Raw genomic sequence first — 18,246 nt, 5'->3', positions numbered from 1 at the left:
CCCCAGCTTTGTAGCTGAGCCAGGCCTGGGGGCCATGCGGGGTCCTGGAGTTAGACGACACCCCCCCAAATGTTCCAACAGACCTCCCTCTCAGCCTAGGGCACAGATGGCATCTGAGCTAGCAGGGCACTGCTGCTCTGGGTAGGGGGGATTCTGGGAGGCCCGGGGAGGGGGGATTCTGAGGCCTGCCCCGGCCCCTTCTCCTGCTTACCCTCCTTCTCCATGACTCTCAGGGGCCTCCGTGCTCCCCGGGACTCACTCCCTCACCTTGGCCTCTGCCTGGGACGCTACCCAGCCACCCCCAGCAACCCCAACACCAATACTGCCCACCAGCTGCTGCTGCATATGCCTCCGCCCCAGGCCCCCGGACCCCCAAGCCTGGGTTCCTTGACCCCCGGGCCACTGGGGAGGAGAAGCAGTGCAAGCTCAGTTCCAGGGCCCATGCGCCCCGGCAAGGGGTGGGCCACAGAACCCAGGAAGGGGACGGGCTCCAGCCCCCAGTGGTTGCCAGTGGCCCCCTAGAAGCCAGCCACCCCACGCCGTCCCAGTCACTCCTGCTCTCATGTACATTTCCTAGCTCCCCACCTGGGCCCACCTGCCAACCAGGGGCAGCGCTCACCCACCACACCTGCCGGGACAGCTCAGTCCACCAGGAGCCTGCCTGTGACAGCCCACGGCAGGGCCCAGCCAGGGCCGACAAGCTGGAGGGGCCCAAGGGGCTGGGTGCAGCGCTGGGGTAACGGGACAGGCCCAGACTTGGGGGAGGGCAGACTCAGGGTCGGGTGGTTGCTGGGAGAAGGCAGGGCCTCTGGCAAGGGATAGGCCTGTGCCCAAGCCCAGAGGTACCCAAGCTGCAATGGGTGCCCAGGGGCCACTCTCAGAGTCCCAACAACTGGCCATGGGGAAGCCGTGCCCAGCACACCTGGCCCTCAGGCCCCTGCGGGGCAGACCCAGTTTCTCTACCTCGGCCGCAGCTTCCCATCACCAGTTCACTTGCTGGGCGTTTCAGGATCAAACTCTCAGGTGGAAGTGAGGCTTTGTGTCCCCCTCTGGGGTCTCAGGGCTCGAAAGGGATTGATGGTAGGGCCTGCAGGATGTGGGTCCTGCCCCCTCCATGGGAAGTGGCCAAAGGCCTTGGAGGCAGGCACAGCTGAGGCACACAGCCCCGTCCCTATCAGGGCTTCGGGCCGGTGGGTCCTGCCGGCAGGAGGAGGGTGGCAAGGCCGCTGCCAGCTCTGTCTCTGGGACAAGTGGGCAGGGGCCTCAGCCTCAGCCAGGGCAGCAGGCCCAGCCTCTTGCATAAGCGCCCTGTAGGGGACGAGGCTGCAGCAGCGCCCGGCCACCCCACCCCCCAGCATCACGAGTCTTCAGTGGGCTGTCCTGGGGCCCTGGGTGAGGCCAAGCCTGGCCCATAAATAGGGGTCTCCTCCGTGCTCTCCACTCCTGCCGCACACCTCCCTCCCTCGCCCACACCGCTGGCACCGGGCCCCAGACACCTGCTCTGCTTCGAGAGAATGGCTGCTCAGCACACTCTGTGGATGGGGCTGGTCCTGCTGGGGCTGCTGGGCGGCCTGCAGGCAGCAGCCGAGGCCCAGGTCTCCGTGCAGCCCGACTTCCAGCAGGAAAAGGTGAGGGGCTTCCCTGCGCCATCCCCGAGAGCTACAGGGCCCGGTCGGGGAAGGTCACTTTCCAGCTGGGTCTTCTCCCCGGCGGAGGGAGCGAAGTTCCGCAGTGCCCGGCAGTGCCGGCCAGGGACAGAGCCGGGCGCGCAGGAAGGAGGCTGGGCGGCGGCCCGAGGAGCTGACCACGAGGGGCCCTCCCTGGGCACCACGTCCAGTCTCCCCGATGGGCCACACAGACACCGGTCCACACGCGCCCACGCCATCCAAACACGGCCATCGCTACGGGCAAGCGACCCCCAGAGGACACACGAGCGCACGTTCCACACCTGGGTGCCAGGACACGGGCGGGGGGCGGTGGCGCACGGGGATGGCGCGCGCGGGGGACCCGCCCCGCACAGAAAGCCGGCGACGCGCGCTCTCGCCCGGGAGCTACTCGGGGACGCGCCGGAGCGCGGGTTCTCCGGCCGCGCGCCCCTCCCCAGGGCCGAGGAGACCCCCCAGCGGTCCGCGAAGCGGAGCCGAGGACCCGCCCACCCCCTGCGGGAACGCCGCGTCCTCTGCCGCCCGCTGAAAGGGCCGGGCGCCCCGCCAGGGCACAGAATCGGGACCGGGGGCGGAGGGGCCGGAGGTGGCTGGTGCGGGGGTCCACGGGGGGGCACTGTCCTCGGAGGGGGCGTGGCCAGCTCCCGGGGCGGGGCCGTTTGTGGGCGTGGCGAGGGCGTGGCTTCTTGGGGATTGAACGTGGGGACCCGGCCGGGTTGGAGCCGGGACAGGAGGGGCGGAGGCGCCCCGCGGGTCGGCACCAGTGGTCCGGAGGGTCCTGGCCGACGCGGTGGGGCCGCTCGCCGTAGTTCCTGGGGCTCTGGTTCAGCGCGGGCCTCGCCTCCAACTCGAGCTGGCTCCGAGAGAAGAAGGCGGCGCTGTCCATGTGCAAGTCGGTGGTGGCCCCGGCCTCGGATGGCGGCCTCAACCTGACCTCCACCTTCCTCAGGTGTGACAGCGGGCAGGTGGGCTTCTGGGACGCAGAGGTCTGGGAACACCCTCGGGCCTGGCCCCTGACCCTGAGGTCACCCACCTGCAGGAAAAACCAGTGCGAGACCCGAACCATGCTGCTGCAGCCCGCGGAGTCCCTCGGCTCCTACAGCTACCGGAGTCCCCGTGAGTGGGGCCTCCACCGCCCCCTGGGCCCGGCCTGGGGGTGACACTTGCCGGGCTGACTCTCGGCCAGCCCCCTGCCTCGGAGATCCATGGGGTGGGGGGTGATGGCCGCCCCACCAGGGCAGAGAGGCCAAGGCCAGGTCTCGGCATGACTGCCCATGCACCAGCGTGGGGGACAGAGGGACCCTTCCTCCAGGGGGTGGGACCCTCTCTGGAGCCCACTAATGTCTTGCCAGGCCCTTCTCCTGTTCCCTGGAGTTTTCCCCACATACGCAGCCCCCAAAGGCCCTCCACACACCTCCTCCCAGTTCTCCTCCCCAGGACGCAGGGGCTTCCTCACCCCTCCTGGGGAATGGCTCCTGCTGGGAGACCTCTTCACTTCCCGGTTCTGGCAGCGAGTTCTGGGGCTGCACCAAGAATCCGGTTTTCTGAACCTGGCTCCCCCAGACGTCTGGTTTGGGAGAGTTCACAGGCTGTGTAGGCAGGAGCGGGGTGTGGGCTGGAGAGCAGCGGGCTTGGGGAGAATCCCAGGCCGGAGGAGGCCTGAGTGCCCACAGCCCACCGGCGCACCCCCTCCCTGAAGCAGAGCTGAGTCCCCAACAGGGCCATCTCTTGGGTTCCCAGACTGGGGCAGCACCTACTCGGTGTCAGTGGTGGAGACGGACTACGACCAGTACGCCCTGCTCTACAGCCAGGGCAGCAAGGGCCCCGGCGAGGACTTCCGCATGGCCACGCTCTACAGTACGTGCCCAGGGGGCTGCCCCGAGGGTGGGGCCGGATGCAGCCTGACCACAGGGGCACCCCCAGACTCAGGGAGAGCGCACACCGTCCCCCTCGCTGACGCCAGCTGTCTCTTCCCTGTCCCAGGCCGAACCCAGACCCCCAGGGCTGAGTTCAAGGAGAAATTCACTGCCTTCTGCAAGGCCCAGGACTTCACAGAGGATACCATTGTCTTCCTGCCCAAGACCGGTGAGGCCCTAATCTGATGGGGAGAGGATTAAGGTCAGATTAGAGGCAGGCAGGCAAGCGGTCTCTGACTGCAGGAGGCAGAGGGGAGGAGGTGGCCCCACCCTGCGCCTGCTGACTTGCTGGAGGCCTGGGCCTGCAGCCCTTCATGAGGAGCCACCTCCGTGGGGGATGTGGAGGCCAGGCACCTACTCCATACCAGGCCCCAGCAACTCCCAGGATATGGGGCTCCAGCCTGGTGGAGGGTGTAGGATGGGGTGCCCATGGGGGACACAGGTGGACAGCCTGCTCTCAGCAGAGGTGGAGAAAGGCCCTCTCTGTTTCAGGGGGCCATGGGAGAGGTGGGAGGTGATGGGGGTCTGTGCGGTTTGGGGGTTTATTCAAGACCAGCTCTGCATTCAGGGAGGGACAGGAAGTCCCATGGGAAAATTGGCCTAAGCCTGGGGTTCTGACGACAGCCCCCGGCTTCTTTCTTGGCAGATAAGTGCATGACGGAACAAGAATAGGTGAGCCACTTCATTCATTCATTCATTCATTCAGCACACATCCAGCCCACCCACTCTGCGATGGATCAGGGTCCCAGGACAGCCTGGTGCTACAGACCCATCCTTCCTGGTGGCTGCAGTCCAGGACCAGGCAGGAGACACAGGGGCTGCCCACATTGACGGGTGCCCAGGTCTGAGGCTCGGAAGGAAAACTTGTCCCAGCCACTGGAATAGGGCTGGTCCCTGAGGGCTCCCATGGCAGGGTGCAGGTGCGAGACCCCAGGCAGACAAGGCTGAGGGGCTGAACCACAGGGGCCATCTGGCAGCGAGGGGCACCTGGCTCCTGGGGTGGGAGGGAACCAGGGTGGGTGAGATGGGATGGGAGGAGACGGGACAGAAGGGAGGGCTAAGGATGCTTCGTGGAGGCTGTGGGAGACCTCAAGGAAGCAGGCTCCAGGCGGATTGACCCCACCCCCAGGAGGGAGGCCTAGGCTGGAGCTGGAATCTGGACCCTGGGGTAGGGAGGGGTGGAGTCTGGACCCTGGGGCAGTGGGGATCTGAGCCCCAGCGATGGATCTTGCTGTCTCATCGGGGCTCATGGGAGCCAGGGGCAGAGGAAAGCCCCCCTACCCGCACCTGCTCCATCCAGCCGGAGTGGGGGTGGGCTGGGAAGACCGCAGCCTCCATCATGGCCTTCCTCTTGCACCCCCAGGCCTGAAGCTGGAACCCCCGCCAGCCAGGTGACCCCCAAGTTCTGGATGTCTCTGCTCTGTTCCTTCCCTGAGACCTGCCCCGGCTCCCCACTCAAGTGCCCCCGCTCCCTTGGGCTTCATTCTGGCTCTATGCAATAAACTCTGGAAGCAAGTCAGCAGGCTCCTGGCTGTCTGTGCTGGTGTCACCCGTCCTGGGCCTGGCCCCGGCCACCTCGACCTCCCACTCTGTCAAATCCCAGCCTGATGTCAGCAAAGGAGCAGGCCCTCCAGTGTTTGCTCCCAGTGGGGTCCTGAGTGGGGTCCTGAGTCAGGAGAGCCAGGAGGCGTGTCCCCCACCCACTCCACACGATCGTGTGACCCTGCCACGGCCCCACGTGTCCAGCCACACCCCCTGAGCTGCCACTGCCGCCAGGCCGGTGCTGAGCTGGGGGGTCAGTGACTCATCTCATCCCCTAGGCAGGTGTCCTGTACCCCCAACCCCACCCTGTCACCCCCTCAGCAGGAAGGGCCTGAGTCTGGAGGCCCCAGAGGAGCTTTGGACCTGTTGGGTGTCTCAAGGTGTGGGACTGGGCAGAGATAAGGGTTTCAGGGGACAAAAAGGAACATTTGTTTGAAAGATGCTAGAGTGTCTCCACCCCCCACTAGGACAGACTGACAGAGGGGACAGGCCACCCCACATCCCTCTGGCTCTCTGAGCACCCCCTGCCCTCTGACCTGGGCTTCCAGACCATAGCCCTGTCCACAAGCCAGAGCCCTGGCACCACTGCCACACCACGCCCGGCCAGTGTCCTGCCCAACCCTGCTCCCTCCCACCCTCACTGTGACCTGCCCACCAGGCCCCCCACCAAGGCAGGCCCTGCAGAGGCACCAAGCATTTGAGGCTCAGAGGTGAGGGTGAGGTTCTGGGTGGCCTTCCAGGAGAAGGGAGTTTGAGGCTGTGCCTGAGCTCAAGGGGGGATCCCACATCCTAGGGAGTCTGCAGACGGCCAAAGAGGCAGGGTGGGTGAGCTGCAGGCCCCCACCCCGGAGGCCTGTCAGAACTACCCCCAGCTGCCAAGCATCCGGCCCCACCCCGGAGGAAAGGCAGGGCTTGGTAGGGGATGGCGGGGCTTGGGCGGAAGAAGCTGGACCAGAGTGCTGCAGGGTGCAACGTGATCAGAAGCCTATCAGGGTGGGTGCAGTCCCAGTCCAGCCGCCCCAGGGCATCTCAGGGGCATAAAGCCTACAGAGGAAACACCCCAGCTCTGCCCTGCTCCCGAGTCCCAAGGAGACACTGAGCCACCTTGCTACACGGTGCTTCGAGCTCTGCTGATCAGCTCCCTCCCTGCCCTGCTCTGGGGGTCCCCAGGCCAGGCCCAGGTCCCCATCCAGGCCAACTTTCATGCCAGCCAGGTGCGCCCAGACCTGGGGACACGTTCTCTAAGTGCAGCACTTTGGTGCTGAACCCCGGGTCCCTGTCCACACCCTCTTTGATCCAGGCTCAGCAGGGCTGAAGCAGGGGATCCCCCGCACACCTGCTCTTTCTGTCGGGATGGGGCGTGGCTGGGGAAGACTGCAGTCCGCCACCCCAGCTTTTCCATTGCATCCCCCCGTCACTCCCCAGGGCCAAAAGCTGGGACAAGTCGCAGCTGCCTGCACCTCACGTCCCCCCCCGGCCGACCCCACACAAGCTTGTGACCTCGCCACAGCCCCACCCATCCAGCTGTCCCCCGCACTGCCCGCTGCAGACAGCTGATGCTGGGCTGATGGGGGCCATTGCTCCTCTACTGAGGCCCCCCTCCTCCGTTCTGCATCAGAGTGGACATGCGCGCAGCAGCCCCCGTCCTGGCCAGGAAGCAGCTGTGTCAGGATGGAACGCGGTGGGTAGAAAATGGTGGGCTCAGGCCCAGGGCACGGGGCCACCTCCCAGCCTTCCATGCACTCACCCTGCGGTTCCAGGGCACCTGGTACATGGTCGGGGTGGTGTCAGATGACCCAGACTTCCTGGACCCGAAGGACACTGTGAAGATGCCCGTGGTCTTAGTGACCCCCTTGGTGAATGGTGACCTGGCCCTCATGTTTGGATACCCCATGTAAGTGATCCCACAAGCCCCACATCACACTCAGCCTCAGACAAGGGCCAGCATGAGGCAGATGAAGGTCCAGAGGGACCATGGTGTCTTCAGCGCGTCGGGCTCAGACCACGGGCCCTCGAGGGCTCCTCGTGGCCAGTCCCAGACAGCAGCCACAGGACTCCAGAGGGATCCAGGCCCTGGAGGAAGCCCTGCCTGAGGCCTGGTGCTGAGAAAAGTGTCCGCATGTCTGTGTCTGTGTCTGTGTGTGTATCACTATATGTGACTGTCTCTGTGTGAGTCCGTTTCTGCATGTGTGTGTGTATATGCATGTGTGTCTTCTGTGTAGCTGTGTACCTCACTGTGTGTGTATCACTATATGCATCTGAGTGTCTGTGTATCTGTGTCTGAATGTCTGTGTGTGTCCATCTCTGTGTGTGTGTCTTCTGTGTAYATCTGTGTCTGTGTGTCAGTGTATCTATGTGTGTATGTGCATGTGTGTATGTGTGTCTTCTGTGTWTGTGTCTTTGTGTGTGTGTCAGAGTGTCCGTGTATATGTGTGTGTGTGCATGTGTGTATGTGTGTCTTCTGTGTATGTGAGTGTGTCTTCTGTGTGTGTGTCAGTGTGTCCGTGTATCTGTGTGTGTGTGTGCATGTGTATATGTGTCTTCTGTGTGTGTGTGTCAGTGTGTCTGTGTATCTGTGTGTGTCTTGTGTGTGTGTCAGTGTATCTATGTGTGTATGTGCATGTGTGTATGTGGCGAGGCCAGCGCTAGGGGCAGGGCCTCTGGATCCCTGACTCGGGGCGCCCCGCTCCGGCCCGCCCGGGGCACTAAACCCGCCTCGAGTCGCCAGAAGCCGGCGGGGGTACAGGCAGGGTCCCAGCCAGGGAACTTTAATTCCGCCCCGCCCCCAGCCCCGCCCCCAGCCCCGCCCCCAGCCCCGCCCGCAGAAGCCCCGCCTCCGTCCGCGGTAGCCCCGCCCCAGCAGACTCCGCCCCGCGCTAGCTCCCTGAGTCCCGCCACGGGCCCTCGCCGGGCTCCGGAAGCCGCTCTTCCGCGCAGGCGCCCTGAGCCCGCAGCCCCGCCCCCTCGGCGCCAAGCCCCGCCCCGCCGGGTTCGCGCTCGCCGGCCGCCATGGAGGCGCTGTCACCGCCGCTCTGCACGCTGCCGCCGGGCCCCGGGCCGCCCCGCTTCGTGTGCTACTGCGAAGGGGAGGGAAGCGGAGAGGGAGACCGCGGCGGCTTCAACCTGTAGTGAGTGGGGGTCCGCGGGGAGGTGGGGGTGCGGGAGCTCCGCGGGCGGCCCCGCTGACAAGCCCTCCCCCGCAGCGTGACCGACGCCGCGGAGCTTTGGAGCACCCACTTCACGCCGGACAGCCTGGCGGCCCTCGTGGGTAACTGGGCGCCCGGGCGGGTCTGGGAACCGCCACGCCCCTCCCTGCAGTCCAGGTCGCCCGTGGGGTGACCGACCTCTGGGATTCCTGCCCGCCCTGTAGCTGCAGTCTTTACATTCGCCAGGGGTCCCAAGTGGAGCTGGGGTCGGGCAGCTTTCGGGTGCTCCCAGTGGGTCTCGGGTCCTAGGTACCTGGTGACGAGCCCCTGTGCTCTCTAGAAAGCCCGTTTTGGCCTGAGTGCGGCTGAGGACATCACGCCCCGGTTCAGGTGAGACCCAAGCAGGGAGGGAGGGTGACTGGGTGGCGAGCAGGAGGGTCTGGCCACAGCTCTCAGCACCTCTCCTCTCCCAGGGCAGCCTGTGAGCAGCAAGCTGTGGCTCTGACCCTGCAGGAGGACAGAGCATCCCTGACCCTTTCAGGGGGGCCCTCGCCATTGGCCTTTGACCTCTCCAAGGTACCAGGCCCAGAGGCAGCCCCCAGGCTGCAGGCACTGACACTGGACCTGGCACAACGCGTGTGCAGCCTGGAGCGGCGCCTGGCAGGTAGGGTTGGGAGTGGGTACCTCATACTTTCACGAGGCTCCCCTGCTCTTGCCCCCACTCCTGGCACTGAGCAGGGCTCCCACGGGCTTTCTTCCCCAGCTGCAGAACAGACGGCTGCCAGTCCCAGGAAGAGCTCCCAGCCTGCAGCGCCTCAGCTCTTCTTACCAGGTAAGGCATGTCCTCCTGTGACTCAAGTAGGGCTGAGCTCTTGACTCTGGAACTGGTTTTCCTGAACAAGCCTCACACTCCAGAGTCTCTGTCTCTTTGGAGGAGGTTGTGGCTGGGATGCTGTCAGCTTCAGGAGCCGCCCCATCCCGTTTCTCCCAGACCCAGATCCCCAGAGAGGTGGCCCAGGACCTGGAGTCAAGAGGCGGTGTCCGGGGGAGTCTCTCATCAACCCCGGCTTCAAGAGGTACTCGCCCACCAGCCTCCCACACCGAGGGTCCAGCTGGACCCACCCCTTTCTCTGCACCATGGTGACACCCTTCTTCCCTCCCAGTAAGAAACCAGCTGGTGGCGTGGACTTTGAAGATGCCTGAAGGTGCAGTACCAAGTGTGGCCCTGTGGGGTGCCTGCCTGTGAGGGGAGAGGCCCCATTAGAGACCCCACCACCACCTCCACCTGCCCATCCTGGGCCAGGACTAAGGCGGCTCCTCAAGTTCCTTCCCCATCAAATAAACGGCTCCTTTGGCTGGAGGCTCTGGTGGGGCTCTGGCTCCTGCATTGGCCTGGGAAGGGAGCAGGGAAGGTCCCTGGGCCTACACTCTGGGTGTGGGACCACAGCATGTGAACAGATGCAGCAGCGTCTCAGCTCCCTGGAGACTTCCTTGCTGGGCTGGAGGGAGGTGAGCTTTCTCAGACCTGTCCAGCTATCCCAGCCCTACCAGCCCAGAGCTGAGAGGGGCCCAGCCAGGTGGGGCCAGGGTACCCAGGGCAAGAACTCTGTTCCCACCCTCCCAGGCTGCACCCAGGAGCCGAGAGGGGCCCAGCCAGGTGGGGCCAGGGTCCCCAAGGCTTAGAACTCTGTTCCCACGCTCCCAGGCTGCACCCAGGCAAGGCCCAGAGCCCCATAGGAGATGCCCACAGAACGTCCTGTGCAGATCCCAGACCTCCAAGATGCTGTGGAAGTGGCCCTGTGGGGAGGGGAGAGCCTGCCCCTGGGACAGGATTGAGGAATGTAGCCAGCCCCCATCCACCTGGGGCACCCCGCCCCACCCCGGCCTGACTGGTTTGGGAGCCCAATCCGGTCCTGGTGATCCCTGAGGCCACTTGTTGCAGGAGACCTGGAGTCTGTGCACTTAGCGTGGGGGATGGGACCCGCCCTATCCTGGCTCTCCGGCCCCTGTGGTTCTGGGCTATTCAGCTGAGCGTCCCACCAAGGGTTTAGGGGTGGGAAGCACCCCCGACTGGGGGCACTGATCATGGGGCCCCTGGCCCCTCAGATGACAGGACACGCTCACATCGGACAGAGATGCCTTTATCAGGCGGCAGAGGCGGGGCGGGGCGCTAGCGGGGATGCACGGCGGGCCGGTAGGCGGCCAATATCTCGGCGCTATGCGGACACGTGTACTTGAACTCCTTCTCCTGCAGCGCGCTGTCCAGGTATCGGCGGACTCCGCGCAGCTCCGCGGGGATGGGCGCCTGGCGGAAGTGCGCGCACACGGTCTGCGGGCGGGTGGGAGTGCGGGGGCGCGGTCAGGACCTGCGGTCCCCAGCGCCCCGGGCCCCCTGGCGCTCGTCCTCCCCCTGTCCCCCGCGCTCACGTCGACGATGTTCAGCTTGGGCAGCAGGCTGCAGTCCGCCAGCGTGAGCCGGTCGCCATCCAGGAAGCGGCGGCGGGACTCGCGCAGCTGCGGCTCCAGCGCCAGCTCGTGCTCCAGGGGCGCACGCAGGTAGCTGTCCAGCCTGGCGAGGGCGCGCAGCAGCTGCTGGTACAGGGCTGCGGGCGGCGGCGCAGTGAGGACCCCGCCCAGGGCGCCCTCCCGCCTGGGCACCCAGCCCCCTGACCTCGCCTCACCTTCGTCCTGCGCCGGCACCGGGTTCTTGATGAACACGGAGAACTTGTGGAAAATGTCATTGCCGGCGGTGTTGGCCTCCCTGTACCGAGGCGCCAGGCTGGGGAAGCTGCGGGGATGTGGGGGTGAGAGACTCCATCAGACTGGCCGCTGCCCTGTCCCGGCGCCACAGTACCCCGAAGAGCTTTCCTGGGCTCTGTCCTGGGCGCGGCCTCCCTGGGTCCTCCCCCTTAGTCCCCCCACCCTGCTTGGTCTCTCACTCCGGCGGCCCCAAAGTCTCCTCCAGAAAGTCCTCGATCTGCAGCGTGTCTGTCTTGGCCTCGCTGTCACAGAGCAGGATGGGCAGCTGCGAGCCAGGGGCGAAGTCCTTCAGCACGTCTGGGGATCTGTGGGCAGCAGCAGGGTGGGAGGAGGCTGGCCCACTGGTGTGTGAGGCCAGGCAGGCGTCCCCAGGGTGGGCCTCACCTGCGCGTGTCCACAGTGGTGAGAGTGAAGGGTACGCCCTTGAGGAGCAGAACCATGAAGAGCCGCTGGCAGGAGGGGCAGTGCCCCACGCTCTCCCCGTCCTCACTTGCCTGGGTGGGTGGAGCGGGGGTCAGGGCTGGGAGCAGACCCAGGCATCCTGCCACCAGGCTGGATGGGACCCGCCTCCCACTGCCAGCGGAACTGGAGGGACGCCAGGGCTCCAGCTTGGTCGGTGTGACTTCCAAGTGCCCAGTGAGGGCCCTTGACTGGGTCCCCAGGACGTGGGGAGGGGCGCAGAGCTGCTGGGAGCTTGGAGGCCTGGGGCGGGCCTGGCCCCTGGAATCTTATCAGAGCCTGGGCAGAGGCCAGGCCCCTGGGCTCAGGCCCCAAAAGCTGGTTACAGGGGTGGGGTGGGCCCCACAAGCTGTTTTCTGAGTGATTCACCCACCAGACTGGGCACTGTGGCTGGCAGCTCATCAGCCCCCGCCCTGGTCCCTGATCTGAGAGCTGAGGGGCTGCCTAGCCCAGCACCCCGCATCCTAGAACACCCACCTACAGCTCCTGGCAGGCTCCACCACCGGCAGCCTGGCTGGTACCTCCCCACCAAGGGGCTCTCCCCCAGGAGACTGGGCTGGGAACAGGACCAAGGCCACTGGACCCCTCTCTGGGTGACTCTCTGGGTCCTTCTTCCCCTGGCTGTCCCACTTTACTCAGCCTCTGTAGGGCTGAGTCCTCTTAGCCGCCCACAGGAAGGGGCTCAGACATCACTGGGGAGGCCCACCCCCAGCCTGTCCCAGAAAGCAAAACCCAGAAGAGCACCCGCTCCCAGACACCCTCCCTGCAGCTCAGTTTGCCCTGCACCTTGACAAACAGCTGGAGCTTGGTCTCCGCCATGCTGGGAGCTGCCGCGGTCAGGCGCGGGTGGGGACCTGGGGAGCTTTTTAAGTCTCTATGTGAGCCCCGCCCTCCCTGGCCTAGGGGCCCGCCCCGTGGAGCCACCTAGGCGGGCAGATGAAGCTGCCCAGAGTTCAGAGCCGGCTGCCTGAGTAACGCCAGCCCGACCCTGGGGTGTCTGAGCCTGAGGGTGTGACCTTGAGGGGAATGATGTGGGGGGCTGCCCTGGACCTGAGGCTGGCACACACCCAGAGGTCCACCCGCCTGGTGCTGAGTGTGCTGGGAGCCAGCGTGATGGATGGAAACCAGTGGGTGGGGCATGGGGAGAGCCTACAGACCAGAAGGGTGTAGGGGTGTCACCTGGGGAGGGGTGGCTTTGGCTCAGGACCACCCCCACCATGAACCCAAATCAGGACCTGCCCTATGGCCGTCCCTTGGACAAATACTCCTGGTCAGGGACCCCAGCCCAGAAAGCTGTGTGTGGGGTGGGCAGGAGAAATGACGCGACCAGCCTAGCTTCAGTTTCCCGGTCTGCAGGACCAGGGCATCGCAGGGGTGATAGGCCCACCTGGAGGAGCCGCCCCTTCCCACCAACCAAGCTGTCAGGCAGGCCCTCCCCACTCAGGGCGGGGCCCGAATTCCAGACCTGCCCGCAGCAGGGCGGGGGCCAGCCTGGCTTTGGTGTTTGGCCGGCAGTGCAGGTCTCCACCCTCCCCCGTCCCGCCCACTGGCACTCAGCACAGGTTTCTTACCCCCACCCCTTAACCTTTAAAAAGAAGCATCTGGAGGGGTTAGAAGCCACAGCCCGCATGGCTGGAAGCAGGAGGCCAGAGGAGGTTGGTGGGCCGCAGGTGTGAGCCTGCTCGGCCTCCTGGTGTGACTGGAGCCCACAGGTCAGTCTGGCCCTTTGGGGTCACCAACTGTGCCTCCTGATGCTTTGGGGGGGCAGCCCCAGGGAGGTACCCCAAGGGGAGACCCCACCCAGAGGCCAGGCGCCCACAGGATTGGCCTGGCCACACTTCCCCTGGCGGTGTGGTGCCCCAGTGAGCCTGGACAGCGTGGCTGTGGTGGCATGGCTCGCCTGCTCACCTCCCCAGGGCCTTGGCACAGGCCCCACCCCGTCCCCGCGACCGCGCTCCAGTGCTGTCCCAGCCAGCCCAGCCTGACCCCTCTGGATTCCGTGACGGTTGGGGCTCCTGGACACACAGTGCCACGGAGACCTGGAAATACCACGTGGCTCCCCCATCCTTTGTCGTCCTGAGCCCCAACACCCTGCGGAGCCTCAGTTTCCCTCCATCCTGCTTCCACCTCGATTGCAAGCTCTAGTCTTTCTCCACACTGGTGATGGCTCCGCTTGCTGCTTTCCTGAATCCTGGGCAGGCAAATGGCCACCTACGGAGAAGTCCGGGGACTCCCCCAGCCCGGCTCTGCTGCCCCAATGCCCTGTGTCTTTAATACTGACAGACACACCCTCACAAATCCACAGGAAAAGCGATGGCACAGACAGAGGCCATGAACCAGTGGCTCAGAAGGAAAAAAAAACACCATCAAGACACAGGAAGACCATTCACCTCATGCCTGTTTCAAGGAACAAACCAAACCAGATCCCGTTCATGGCTGCAGCGGCAGGAGCAGCCCGGTGTTCTGTGGGCGTGGCTGCGGACTGGGGAGCCGAGGTGGCCATCCAACACTCCCCTCCTGTGCCCTCACCCACCTAGGAATCAGCCCCATGGTTTCCTTGTTCGGTTTAATCAATTCAGTAATTTATTTTCTAGAAACAGGGTCCTGCCATGTTGTCCAGGCTGTCTCCACCTCTTGGCTCAAGTGACCAGCCTGCCCTGACCTCCCAGCATGCCAGAGCCAGAGGGGTGACCCACCACACCCAGCCAGTTTCCCAGTGACAGGCAAGTGAGTTCTGGCTGCCCCACTGCGTGGCATGGCTTTGACGTGGCTCCGTGGCATAGCCACCACCCTGTCTATGGGAGATTCTGGTTGTGTCCAGGGAGGAGCACAGAGAAGGTGGGTCCATGCGTGCCCACTGCAGGGAGGGCCTGAGACTAGGCGGTAAATGACCTGGCTGTGTCCCCTTAAATTTAAATTCATAGGCTTGAGTCCTAACCCCTAGTGCCTCCGAATGTGACTTTATATGGGCCGGGCGCCGTGGCTCACGCCTGTAATCCCAGCACAGTGGGAGGCCGAGGCAGGAGGATCACCTGAGGTCAGGAGTTTGAGACCAGCCCGGCCAATATGGTGAAACCCCGTCTGTACTGAAAATATAGAATTAGCCGGGCGTGGTGGTGCCTGCCTGTCCGTAACCCCAGCTACTCAGGAGACCGAGGCAGGAGAATCGCTTGAACCCGGGAGGCGGAGTTGCAGCGAGCCGAGATTGGTCGGTTGGAACTTATCAAGTAAAAGTGTGGTGAGTAGGAGAGGCCCTAATCCACGACGACTGATGTCGGTGTAGACAGGTGAGTTTGGACACAGACGCTCAGGGAGGGCCACGTGAAGATGCAGGCGGACATCAGGGTGACGAAGCTGCCAGCCCAGGAGCCAAGCGGATGTTGCCGAGGCCCTGGGAGGAGGCAGCGCAGCCCGAGCGCCCGTCCCCGTGTCTGACCTCCAGGCTGCTGGGCAGTGAGCTTCCGTTCACCGACGACAGTGGATTGTGAAGACGGAGTCTCGCTCTGTGGCCCAGGCTGGAGTGCAGTGTCTCGATCTCAGCTCACTGCAACCTCCACCTCCCGGGCCTCCCGAGTAGCTGGGATTACAGGAGTCCGTCACCACACCTGGCTAATCTTTTGTATTTTTAGTAGAGATGGGGTTTCACCGTGTTGGCAAAGCTGTTCTCAAACCCCTGGCCTCAGGCGATCCTCCCACCTCGGCCTCCCAATGTCAGCTGTTGTTTTAAACCCCTCACTTCGTGGCTCTTTGCATGGCAGTGCTAGGAAACTAAGAATGTGGGGAAACGCCAGGAAACTGAAGAAAATCAGCTTGTGCAGAGCTGAGAAACGCGAGGCGCCGTCGGAGGGGTGACCCCTGACCGGCAGAAACGCACTTCCAGCCTGTGCTTCCTGTCTGGCCACACTGTTTGCATTTTCTACCGCATTTTCGTCATACCACATTTTCTACCACAGTTTCGTAATGTTTTGACGAAAAAGCAGTAATTCACAACCACTAACCTTAAGTAGACCCTGGTTCCCCGATCCGTAAACCTCCCGTCCCCTGCGGCGCCTGCCCCTGATTCATAGAGCCACCGTCAGCGGGGCCAAGCAAAGGTCCTGGGGCTGCAGCTCTGGGAGTGACTGGTGGATTGAAACTCTGTCCCTCCCCGACACCTCTTCCTGAGGGCCCCTTCCAAGGGGCCCTTTTTTTGTAGACAGGGTTTCACTCTGTCGCCCAGGCTCAGGTGCAGGGGCATAGTCAGCTCACTGCAGCCTCCACCTTCTGCGCTCCTTCCCTCACCCCCCCCACATTTCAGCCCCTCAGACCCTTTTCCTATTTTTTTTTTTTTTTTAAGACAGCGTTTCGCTCTTGTTGCCAACGCTAGGGTGCAGTAGGAGGATCTCAGCTCACCACAACCTCTGACTCCTGGGCTCAAGCGATTCTCCTGCCTCAGCCTCCCAAGTAGCTGGGACTACAGGTACGTGCCACCATGACTCACTGGCCAATTTTTTATATTTTTAGTAGAGATGAGGTTTCATCGTGTTAGGCAGGATGGTCTCAATCTCATGACCTCGTGATCTGCCTGCCTCGGCCTCCCAAAGTGCTGGGATTACAGGTGTGAGCCGCTGTGCCCGGCCTGGGCAGCTCCGTTCTGAAGGGAGACACACAGCTGTGGGGAGCCGGAGGGCTGGGGGCGGGTGTCTTGGTGCAGAGCTTTCCCTGCTCTGTGCGTGGAGAGGGCCTAGAAGCAGGGAGGTCTCAGGAGCAGCGTGCAGACCAGAGCTCAGATCGTGGTTCCAAAGCCCGTCTGCCCTGGAAGGAGCCAGGCTTCTGCTCTACACTGTGTCCTCCCCAAAATCTGTGTTGAAAGCCTGGCCCCTCCAGTGATGATATTAAGAAAGGGGCCTTTTGGGGGTGAGTGGGTCATGAGGGTGAAGGCCTGGTGAACAGCATCAGTGCCCTCATCAAAGGGACCCCGGAGAGCTCCCTTGTTCCTTCCACCACTTGAGGAGTCACACAACCCAGAAGGTCCCTCGCCAGAACCGGCTGCACTGGTGCCCTGATTGCGGACCTCAGCCTCCAGATCTGTGAGAAATGAACACCACCCATCCGGGGCCTTTGCACCGCAGCCCTGGTCAGACTGAGGCAGGCTCCTCGGAGAGATGCTGGTTCCAGGCGTGGGGCAGGGAAGGTAAGGACACACCCAAAGCACGTCAGGGACTGTTAAGGGGACACAGGGCCGGGCGCGGTGGCTCAAGCCTGTAATCCCAGCACTCTGGGAGGCCGAGGCGGGTGGATCACGAGGTCAAGAGATCGAGACCATCCTGGTCAACACGGTGAAACCCCGTCTCTACTAAAACCACAAAAAATCAGCTGGGCATGGTGGCGCGTGCCTGGAATCCCAGCGACTCAGGAGGCTGAGGCAGGAGAATTGCCTGAACCCAGGAGGCGGAGGTTGCTGTGAGCCGAGATCACACCATTGCACTCCAGCCTGGGTAACAAGAGTGAAACTCTGTCTCAAAAAAAAAAAAAAAACAAAAAAAAAAGAGGACACAGAAGCCACGCTGGAGGGCACCCACTGGCCGGAGCTCGGGCAATCGGAGCACATGACGACAGTGGGTTGTGCCTTACAAATGGTTAAAATGATCAGTTTGCATAGATTTTACCACCACCGAAACGTTGTAAAAGAGCCAGATGCGGTGGCCCACGCCTGTAATCCCAACACTCCGGGAGGCCGACGTGGGAGGAACCGTGAGCTCGGGGGTTCAAGACCTACCTGGGCAATACAGCAAGACCCTGTATCTACAAAAATAAAAATTAGCACATGTCTGTGGGAGGCTGAGGCGGGAGGATCACTTGAGCCCAGGAGTTAGAGGCTGCAGTGAGCTGAGATTGCACCACCACACTCCAGCCTGGGCAACAGAGCAGGACCCTGTCTCAAAATAAGTAATTAATTAAAAGATGGCAGTGAAGAGTGTTAACACGTGGATTGTTTTAAACCTGCAAGTCTGTACTGATACATGTTTGAAAGTGGAAGAGGCCTTTGGTGAGAGAAAATGCCAGTGAATAGAAATGGAATACACGCGGGAAATGGCCATTGTGCAGCTGCCCCTGGGTGATGCAGGCGGCGGGGCACAGGCTGGCCACGTGGCAGCACAGCACCCACGTCACTGCCCCACATCTGAGGCAGGGAGAACGGAGCCTCAACCAGGGGGCCACATTCAGCATCACCTGCCGAGGGACAGATGGACACCCAGAGGTGACTGCCACAGTGTGTCCCGGTGCTCCTCTGGCCAAAAACGTCCAACCTGCATCTGACCAAGAGGAAATGATCAGACACACCCAGAGCTCGGCCTGGGCCTGTGCAGCCTGTCCCTGCTGAGGGGAGAACGCCAAGGCAGGGCTGGCTCAGGGGAGCCTGGGGAAGCAGCAAAACACAAGAGGTGTCTCCTGGTTGGATCCTGAGTTTTCCTTTTTTCTTTTTTTTTTTTTTTGAGACGGAGTTTCACTCTCTTGCCCAGCCTGGAGTGCAGTGGTGCAATCTCAGCTCACTGCAACCGCCGCCTCCCTGATTCTAGTGATTCTCCTGCCTCAGCCTCCCATGTGGCTGGGATTACAGGTACCACAACACCCAGCTAATTTTGTGTTTTTAGTAGAGACAGAGTTTTGCCATGTTGGCCAAGCTGGTCTTGAACTCCTGACCTCAGGTGATCTGCCGGCCTTGACCTCCCAAAGTGCTAGGATTACAGGCATGAGCCAAGGTGCCTGGCTGATCCT

The 18,246-nt window shown here is 63.2% G+C and overlaps 3 protein-coding genes and 1 long non-coding RNA gene across 10 annotated transcripts; 2 read left to right on the top strand and 2 right to left on the bottom strand.

Moving 5' to 3' along the window:
• The first annotated feature begins 1,382 nt into the window (after positions 1 to 1,382).
• Positions 1,383 to 17,897, top strand: PTGDS (prostaglandin D2 synthase). Of its 6 annotated transcripts, none has more exons than XM_032261842.1 (8): positions 1,399 to 1,628; positions 2,474 to 2,613; positions 2,704 to 2,780; positions 3,102 to 3,257; positions 3,405 to 3,521; positions 3,648 to 3,749; positions 4,227 to 4,252; positions 17,875 to 17,897. In XM_032261842.1, exons 1-7 carry the CDS (start codon positions 1,515 to 1,517, stop codon positions 4,250 to 4,252), a joined length of 732 nt encoding a protein of 243 aa, XP_032117733.1. In that variant the 5' UTR covers positions 1,399 to 1,514; the 3' UTR covers positions 17,875 to 17,897. The 6 variants fall into 6 exon arrangements, with proteins under 6 accessions (XP_032117735.1, XP_032117737.1, XP_032117734.1 ...); XM_032261841.1 differs by lacking the exon at positions 17,875 to 17,897 and adding an exon at positions 4,938 to 5,099 and having other exon boundaries at positions 4,227 to 4,262; XM_032261840.1 differs by lacking the exon at positions 17,875 to 17,897 and adding an exon at positions 4,824 to 5,099 and having other exon boundaries at positions 1,400 to 1,628.
• On the bottom strand, positions 2,479 to 3,207 carry LOC116539161. The gene is made up of 2 exons (XR_004263933.1): positions 3,121 to 3,207; positions 2,479 to 2,697 (listed from the first exon to the last, which is right to left on the bottom strand). It is a non-coding gene; the product is annotated as an uncharacterized LOC116539161 (long non-coding RNA).
• On the top strand, positions 8,092 to 9,629 carry PAXX (PAXX non-homologous end joining factor). Its single transcript, XM_032261847.1, has 7 exons — positions 8,092 to 8,250; positions 8,326 to 8,386; positions 8,609 to 8,658; positions 8,742 to 8,932; positions 9,032 to 9,100; positions 9,260 to 9,344; positions 9,432 to 9,629. The coding sequence occupies exons 1-7, from the start codon at positions 8,132 to 8,134 to the stop codon at positions 9,469 to 9,471; spliced, it is 615 nt and encodes a 204-aa protein (XP_032117738.1). The 5' UTR covers positions 8,092 to 8,131; the 3' UTR covers positions 9,472 to 9,629.
• On the bottom strand, positions 10,394 to 12,547 carry CLIC3 (chloride intracellular channel 3). 2 transcript variants are annotated; one of them, XM_032261837.1, is made up of 6 exons: positions 12,274 to 12,547; positions 11,413 to 11,522; positions 11,208 to 11,333; positions 10,950 to 11,056; positions 10,696 to 10,871; positions 10,394 to 10,597 (listed from the first exon to the last, which is right to left on the bottom strand). In XM_032261837.1, exons 1-6 carry the CDS (start codon positions 12,304 to 12,306, stop codon positions 10,439 to 10,441), a joined length of 711 nt encoding a protein of 236 aa, XP_032117728.1. In that variant the 5' UTR covers positions 12,307 to 12,547; the 3' UTR covers positions 10,394 to 10,438. The 2 variants fall into 2 exon arrangements, with proteins under 2 accessions (XP_032117728.1, XP_032117727.1); XM_032261836.1 differs by having other exon boundaries at positions 10,696 to 11,056; positions 12,274 to 12,378.
• Positions 17,898 to 18,246: the final 349 nt, after the last annotated feature.

The sequence above is a fragment of the Sapajus apella genome, unplaced genomic scaffold (genome assembly GCF_009761245.1).
Source record: "Sapajus apella isolate SASKATOON/1434 unplaced genomic scaffold, GSC_monkey_1.0 scaffold126, whole genome shotgun sequence".
In the NCBI taxonomy this organism is placed as follows: domain Eukaryota; kingdom Metazoa; phylum Chordata; class Mammalia; order Primates; family Cebidae; genus Sapajus; species Sapajus apella.
This window is presented reverse-complemented; position numbering and strand designations above follow the sequence as displayed.

Bases quoted from the DNA above. Each gene is read 5' to 3' on its own strand.
- PAXX (XM_032261847.1), top strand. From the start codon at position 8,132: ATGGAGGCGCTGTCACCGCCGCTCTGCACGCTGCCGCCGGGCCCCGGG. The intron at 8,387-8,608 runs GTGGGTAACTGG...TGTGCTCTCTAG, and splicing joins CGGACAGCCTGGCGGCCCTC to AAAGCCCGTTTTGGCCTGAG. The intron at 8,659-8,741 runs GTGAGACCCAAG...CTCCTCTCCCAG, and splicing joins GACATCACGCCCCGGTTCAG to GGCAGCCTGTGAGCAGCAAG.
- CLIC3 (XM_032261836.1), bottom strand. From the start codon at position 12,306: ATGGCGGAGACCAAGCTCCAGCTGTTTGTCAAG. The intron at 11,057-11,207 runs GTGAGAGACCAA...ACATCCCCGCAG, and splicing joins GAGACTTTGGGGCCGCCGGA to CTTCCCCAGCCTGGCGCCTC. The intron at 10,598-10,695 runs GTGAGCGCGGGG...ACCCGCCCGCAG, and splicing joins CCAAGCTGAACATCGTCGAC to ACCGTGTGCGCGCACTTCCG.
- PTGDS (XM_032261842.1), top strand. From the start codon at position 1,515: ATGGCTGCTCAGCACACTCTGTGGATGGGGCTGGTCCTGCTGGGGCTG. The intron at 1,629-2,473 runs GTGAGGGGCTTC...CGCTCGCCGTAG, and splicing joins CCGACTTCCAGCAGGAAAAG to TTCCTGGGGCTCTGGTTCAG. The intron at 2,781-3,101 runs GTGAGTGGGGCC...TCTCCTCCCCAG, and splicing joins CTACAGCTACCGGAGTCCCC to GACGCAGGGGCTTCCTCACC.